Source organism: Lithobates pipiens, unplaced genomic scaffold (assembly GCF_037356315.1).
Source record: "Lithobates pipiens isolate NorthernLeopardFrog02 unplaced genomic scaffold, aLitPip1_a1.2 Scaffold_19, whole genome shotgun sequence".
NCBI lineage: Eukaryota > Metazoa > Chordata > Amphibia > Anura > Ranidae > Lithobates > Lithobates pipiens.
The window spans coordinates 117,732,697-117,740,688 of NW_027507764.1; the positions used below are offsets into that span (position 1 = coordinate 117,732,697).

At 41.1% G+C, this 7,992-nt stretch overlaps 1 protein-coding gene across 1 annotated transcript in view; it reads left to right on the forward strand.

Annotated features, from left to right (window-relative positions):
• WDR86 (WD repeat domain 86) overlaps positions 1-6,833 on the forward strand; it is a 102,882-nt gene extending 96,049 nt beyond the window's left edge. Inside the window, exon 7 of the mRNA XM_077491185.1 lies at positions 514-6,833. Coding sequence (XP_077347311.1) covers positions 514-723 — 210 coding nt within the window. The 3' untranslated portion in view covers positions 724-6,833. The remainder of the gene's footprint in view (positions 1-513) is intronic.
• Positions 6,834-7,992: the final 1,159 nt, after the last annotated feature.

The following is a 7,992-nucleotide window of genomic DNA, read 5'->3' on the forward strand; positions in this document are numbered from 1 at the left end:
AAAGTGGTTGTAAACCCTAGGACAAAAAACAAACAAACTGCAAGACAGGCATAATGAGCGAACTCATTATGAATTACCTGAGATTGAAGCCCCTGCAGCCATCCTCCTACACCACTCCGGCGGTCGGCATTGCTTCTGGGGTTACGTCCGGGTATCGCGGGCTCCGGAGCAGTGATTGGCCGGAGCCGCGATGACGTCACTCCTGTGCATGCGTGCGGGAGCCGTCGTTAACAGCACACTCACTGAAGCACGTGCGTGCCATTGCTTAAGTTTGCTTCAGTGTGCATGTGCCGATGATGTCGGCACATGCAAATACAGGGGATATATCCTAAAACGTTCAGGTTTAGTAGATATCCAGGGTAGCTACAGGTAAGCTTTATTATAGGCTAACCTGTAGCAAAAAGGCTGTTGTAAGGGTTTACAACCACTTTAATGCTTTATTGAACTCCTTAGTTTGTGTTTAGTCTCTGGAGGAACATTCGCTCATTATTGTCCTGTGATTTTTGTTTGCAGATATATGACAATGTTTTATACACGGCTTCTCATGATGGAACTCTTAGAGTCTGGGATATAAAGGAAATCTGCTCGCAGACCAAGCACCAGAAGAAGACATCAGTGCGGAGTAAACTCTCTCAGAAAGGAAGCTTGCCTCACCTCTTCCATAATAAAGTAGGCTGCTCACCAGAGGAGAATGATGACTGTGAACCAGTAGAATTGCTATAAATGCTGGAAGACTTTTTATTCCAGCAATACTGGAACTACTGCAATAACTGCCCACATGACTGCTATAGGACCCTGGGACAAATCGGGGGCCAAATGAAGTATCAGTGTGAGTCTTTCCTTTTATAGAGATCTGCTTTGTGGTTCTGTACAGGTACCATAACCACTAAAGGAGCAAAGTACTTGTTCAATTTCATACCCTAGCACTTGCAGTTTACAATGTTTAATTCTACTGGCTTCTGCTCTTTCAGGGCTGCTTCCCCGAACTTCCAGTCTTCCCAGAAAAGAGTTAATAATGGTCAGTGCAGTCTCCAGTCAGTCTTGGAGAATAGAGGGGGAAGGGAGGAAGAGCAGGGAAGTGTTTTGCCATCCCATGCTCTTGGGCTGTATGTTTCTATTGATGCACACAGTGAAGGAAAGCACAACTCTAGTCCCTGCATGCAAGGGTAGCTTAAACTGAAACAGACAAGGATTAAGACCCCTTTCACACTGAGGCAGATTTTAGGCTTTTTAGCGCTAGAAATAGCCTCTGAAAACTGCCTCTCATTCATTGCAATATGCACTCAGGTAGTGCGCTTGTGGAATGTAATAAAAAGGCCTGCAAGCAGCCTCTTTAGGGGTGAGAACTGCACAATGAAATGAATGCGTAGAAAAAGTAATTTGAAAGCGCGGCAAAATGGGTCTTTTTTTCTTTTCTTTAATGTCACATTGTCATGTGACCTTAAAAAAAAACGTCAGCACCAGAAAAGCGCAGCTAAAGCACCGCAAAGACGGCCGGCGTTTCAGCAGGGCTACAGTGTGAAAGGGTCTTGAAGATAGAGGCTGCATACTCAGTAAGTGATTGAATCAGCTGCTGAAATTGATTCAAAATCCAGGGTTTAATATCACTTTAAAGCCTCGTACACACGATCAGATTTTTGGATGACCATTCGTCTGTTTTTTGTTGAATACTAGTCTCATATTATAAGTGAAGTGGTTACTCACCATACGAAAATTTTCGTATGAAAGAATACAACTTCAGATGTAATGTGTTGAATAGTTTTGTATGCATTCTTTTGTTTCTGAGCATACATAGTCTTGCTCTTACAATTTTTTGCAGATGAAAACCGTACTAATTAAATGTAAATTGGACATTGAGTTCATGTACGATAAAAATGTTATAGGCTGCACATGACAGGCAAAAAAATCGTAATTGGCTTTCAAAAAACACCATACTAACGATCCAATAATTGGCAGATCGTTCGTCTGGCAAAATATTACCTCCGGTAGAGAGATTGTACAAGACTGTACAAGGTTCACACATTTTCAGCCATTTTTCTAATTGGATAAAATTGAGAAAAATGGGTAAATGCCGGGGTAAAGGTTGTGTGAAAACATTTATACTGTGTGCACAATTTTTAGGCAAGTTGTATTTTTGAGTATTCATTTCATTATTGAAAAACGACTGTGCTCTCGGTCAAACCAAACCTGAATATTTAAGAAAGTGAGGTTTTGGCTTTCTCAGGAGAATATCTATGTGTGCAGAATTATTGGGCAACTATTAGCGTGCAGAATTATTATGTAACCAAACGAAAAACAAACATTTTCAATAACATTTATAAGCCCTCCATTCATGAAGTCTGTCAGTTTCTTGATCTGCTGACGTTAATTTTTTTTTGCAGTAGCAACCACAGCCTCCCAGACGCTGTTCAGAGGGGTGTACAGTTTTTTCCTTCACCGTAATTCTCCCATTTAAGAAGGTCTCACACGTTCTCAATAGGGTCTAGGTCAGGTGAGGAAGGAGGGCCATGTCATTCTTTCATCTTTAAGCCCATTACTAGCTAGCCATGCAGTGGATTACTTTATGCATGCGATGGAGTATTCCTTGTTCTGCATAAATATCACGGTCTTGAAAGATGCAGACTTTTTCCTGTACCACTACTTGAAGAAAGTGTCTTCTAAAAACTGGCAGTAGGTTTGGGAGTTCATTTTCAGTCCATCTTCAAACAGAAAAGGTCTAACTACCTCAACTTTAATAATACCAGTCCGTACCAGTACCTCACCTTCACCTTGCTGGCGTCTGAGTTTAAGTGGAGCTCTGTGCCCGTTACTGATCCAGCCATAGGCCCATCCATCTGGTCCATGAGTCACTCTCAGTTTATAAAACATTTGAAATATCTGTCTTCAGATATTTCTTGGCCCAGTCTTGATGTTTCAACTTATGTGTCTTGTTCAGTGGTGGTCGGGTTTCAGCCTCTTACCTTGGCCCAGTCTCTGAGCACTGAACACCTTATTAATTACATAGTTAGTAAGGTTGTATAAAGACACCAGTCCATCCAGTTCAACCGGAGGGAGTGCGCGTGTCCATAATTATCCCTATATATTGCATCTCATTAAGATGCTCATCTATTATATTATTATTTATTTAAGGTACCCCATATAGCGCCATCAATTTACACATACATCGCACACTCACATTGGTCCCTACCCTCAAAGAGCCCACAATCCAAGGTCCCCAACCCACATTCATACACTAGGGCCAATTTTGGACAAAAGCCAATTAACTTACCAGCATGTCTTTGGAGTGTAGGAGGAAACCGGGGTCGAGGAAACCCACACAGGAACAGGGAGAACATGCAAACTCCAAACAGGTAGTGTTGTGGTTGGGATTCAAACCAGCGACCCTTTTTACTGCTAGGTGAGAGTGCTAACCTCTACACCACTGTGCCTTCTGGGCACTCTAGGTAGGTTGCAGTTTTAGAATAAGACAGCACTGGAGGATAATGGGTTCCTGGTAGCTTCACATCCGATTCATGTTAGATTGCTCTCAAATCTTTGACAGTTAATTTGTGTCTTTTTTTCTCAACACGTTTCTTGCAACCGTTAAATATTTGCAACAAAAAGTTTGATGGTTCTGTGATCATCTTAGCAATTTCAAGAGTGCTGCATCCCTCTAAAATACTTTTTACAGTTTTTGACTTCTCAGAGTCAGTTAAATGTTTTTTTGGCCCATTTTGCCAGAGGAAAGTAGCTACCTAATAATTATGCACACCTTGATATAGCGTGTTGAGCCACACCTCCCTCATTATGCAAATACACATCACCTAATATGCTTAAATCCAATAAGCATTCAAGTTTATACAGCTTGGAATTGAAAAATATGCATAAAAATGATGATTTGGTCAAAATACTCACTTGCCTAATAAATGTGCACACAGTGTATATAGACCCCTTGTTTGTAGTCTCCTGGTAAAGCAAGATGCTGTGTATTTGAACACTATGGGCACCCCCACTGACCTAGTCATGTGACAACACAAAAGCCCTCCATGTCCAGAATATTACTTGAAACTTCACTGCCAAGTCAAATTTAAGGCCCCATTTAGGGTCATTTTGCCCCAGTGCATGTGGCTCCAGCATTTAGTCATGGGCAGAGGGCCTATTAATGCTATGAGACCCCATAGGGCTAGGACAGGGATGGGTGGTGCACTCAGCAAAATCTATGTTAAGGGCAGTATGCACCTAGGAACTAATGCCCTGAAGGCAGACTTTCATTCCAGGCATCTAAACTGGAGATCAAAATTAGAGAATAATTTATGAACACTTGATTTTTTTCAGAAATAATGTCATTTCATTGCTCAACATTTAGTGGAATTTTTGTTGTGGCTATACCATGCCAATAGAACAGTGTTTTTCAAAATAACCAAGGCAACTCAACAAAAAAAAAAAAACGTTATTTTGTAGAAAACATAATGATCAAATTAGAAAACAGCAAGGACTATCACGGAGAAAGATTACAACAAAAATTTCTGAAGGTTACAACAATCAACAATTAGTAGGAAGTGTAGAGGCCCTTGCTTTGAATGACTTCAGTACATCTGCAGCCACAGGGCATCACTAGTCTCTCGCACTGCTCTGGTGTGATTTGTTTTCCACTCTTCTTCCAGTCTCTTCCATAGTTCACTGACTGAAGTCGGTTTCTTTGATGCAAAGGGTTTTCCAGAGGTTTTCTATCAGGTTAAATGCAGGACTCTGGGCTAGCCGTTTCATTATTGCAATGTTTTCGGCTTCAAGGAACTGCCATTTTGCTGTGTGACAGAGGGCATTGCCATGCATGAAAATTGCTGGCTGATTGTGTGATGAACGCAGGGAAGAAACCGCATGTTGTCGAAGACAGTTCTGATAAACCTCAGTTTGACAACGAACATAATGTTTCCTATTCGATACAAATAAATTAACCTCTTAACGTCTGCACTATAGCCAAATGACGGCCACACCTTTCCGGGAGGTCACGGGTGATCACAGATCAGAGGAAGGGGCCGGTCCAGACCCTTACCACATGATCAGCTGTCAGCCAATGACAGCTGATCACATGATCTAAACAAAAGCTTGGTAAATCTTGAGGAGCGTGAGGAGAAAAAAAAGCCGATAACCGACTTATCTGCAAGGGACATTGGTCCCGAAGAGGAAGGAAGCACATCTGCCTCATATGCGCCACCAGTACCCCCTGCCATTGCCTCGTGCCAGTGCCCACCAGTTCCAACTATCAATGTCCATGAGTGCCACCTATCAATGCCCACCAGTGGTGCCAAACAGTGGCACCTAGCAGTGCTTGCCTATCAGTGCCCTTTATTGCCACTCATAAGCATATATCAATGAAGGAGAAAAATTACCTGTTTGCAAAATTTTATAAAAAAAAAAAATTGGTCTTTTGTACATTTTTTAACAAAAAATAAAAACTGCAGAGGTGATCAAATACCACCAAAAGAAAGCGCCATTTATGGGAAACAAATTCTAAAAATTAAATTTGGGTACAGTGTTGTATGACTGCGCAATTGTCATTCAAAGTGAATCAGCACTGAAAGCTGAAAATTGGTCTGGGCAGGAGGGGGGGTTTAAGTGCCCAGTAAGCAAATGGTTAAACTTGCTTTCATCGCTAAAGTGAATTTTGGACCAGTTCTCTTCTGTCCGCACAACATGCGCCTCAGCATAGGTTAGTCTAGCCTTTTGATTCATTCTGCTAATGAGAGGTTTGTAGAGTGGGCTTTCAGTCCAAATTCTCTTAAAAAGCGAGGCACTGTGTGATGAGACAGATCCTTATTCTGTTCAGCGCTGAACTGGCGAAGCAATCGCAGCTGCAGTTTTGAACCAATTTTCCATTGAGATTCTCCACATTATCCTCTTGCATTTGTCTTTCGTGGACAACCAGCCATCTTGGGGTACTTGAATGAGTTTGCGATGTTGTACAGATGCAATATTCTAGAAATCACAGATTTGGAAAGACAAACTTCTCTTGCTATGGCTGTAACATCCCTTTAGCCTTCATATGGACAACCTGTTGCCGGAAAGTTTCATTCACTTTAGAACAGCTCACCATCTTGCAAAGTCAGTGAAAACTGGAAAGTTAGGCTGACAGTTATATAGGGTTTGTTAGGTAATTAAATAAATTAGCACAAAGTGAGAGATTAACTCCAATAACTGGGAGGTATCTCAAAGTGTTCTCTAATTTTAATCAATGTTCTTTTTCAAACCTAATTGAAGTTTTTTTATTCTGTGCTTCAAAATATATGTAACTCATTAAATATGAGTAACAAAACTGCTCTTTTACTCTTGTTTAGATCATTTAAAATTTCTCTATTTTTGATCTCCAGTGTATATCTTGGTGCATATGGCCTTAAATCTACATATTGTGAGTGCACCACCCAGCCCTGTCCAGCCACAGCAGCTGGCAAACTGTCAGAGGCTGTGCTCTCTGCTTGAGGCTAAATACCCTCTGTACATGGGGCCTAAGTCTTTTGGTGAATGTTATGGTACTTTCAGAACTACAAACATCAGAATTGTCTGTTAGGAAAGAAATGCGTGTGCCTTCCTAGGAAAATAAATACACTTTAACCTGATCGTGCAAACAATATGCTGTGCAATGTAGTGGACTATTTACAGTCAACATTGTATACAAGTAGATTTTTAGCTGTTTTTTTTTTTTTCTATCTTTGGACTGCAATGGTGTGATCTATGAGTACATGTTAGACTATCAGCAGACTTTGTAATTATTACATTTCCTTCAACATTGATATGCTTAATATTTTCTTTTTACTGTGACAATAAGAGATGAAAATTAAAGTGTGTATAAATCCTAACAGCAAACTTCTCTTATTTGCTTTCTTTTGTCTGTTACATATACACATTTGGAAGTGTTGTATTATATTTGTTTGATGAGTTCACAAAAATACCAGTTTTCCTGATTGAGGGCAAGCGAGCATTGTCATCCTAGGACTGGAAGTGGGTAACAGGCAGAACTCCTATGCAAAAATAAAGGAAAAAGAGCTCCAAAAAGAATTGAATGCAGCCACCACATCGAATGAGTGGTAAGCTGAAATACATTTTTATTTTTTGGTTTAGATATGCTCTAAAGGCTACCTTGAACATTCATAGGCTTTAAAGGATAACTAATACATGCTCCCTAGTAGGGATGAGCAAAAACCCCCCAGTTTGGTTCGCAGCAGGACATGCGAGCAGGCAAAGAAATTGTTCTAACACGCAAACACCGTTAAAGTCTATGGGACAGAAACGTGAAAAATCTAAATTGCTCATTTTAAAGGCTTACTGTATATGCAAGTTATTGCCATAAAAACTGTTTAGGAACCCAGGTCCTGCATCAATGCAAAAAAAAAAAAAGTTTTTTTTTGGGAGCAGTGATTTTAATAATGCTTGAAGTGAAATAAAAAATGAAATATTATTTAAAGAGGAAGTAAACCCTGATGAGTTTACTTCCTCTTTCATTCCCTGTAAAGGCAAAGCATAATGGACTACTATGCATCACATAGTAGTCCATTATGTGTCACTTACCTGACACAGGAGTCAGCTAAGTCACCGCTGTCCCCTGTAGTTCCGAGCGTCCATCTTCTTGGTGGGTCTCGCTGCTCCGGAGCTGTGATTCGCCGGAGCAGCTATGACGTCACTCCCGCACATGTGCACGGGAGCCGAGACTCGCGGCATTGCCGTCATCGACGATGCCCCGCTCAGTGCGCCTGCGCGCCGCTGTCTACAGCGCATGCGCCGTAGATAGCGGTGCCTGTCTTCGGGCAAATATCTCCTAAACCGTATAGGTTTGGGAGATATTTCTTGGACCTACAGGTAAGCCTTAATCTAGGCTTACCTGTAGGTCAAAGTGGTTTGTAAGGGTTTACAACCACTTTAAATATCGTGCCTGGGGAGGCGTCCTTAGTACGCCTGTAAAGTAGCAAATGTTTCCCGTGTTTAGAACAATACCACAGCAAAATTACATTTCTAAAGGAA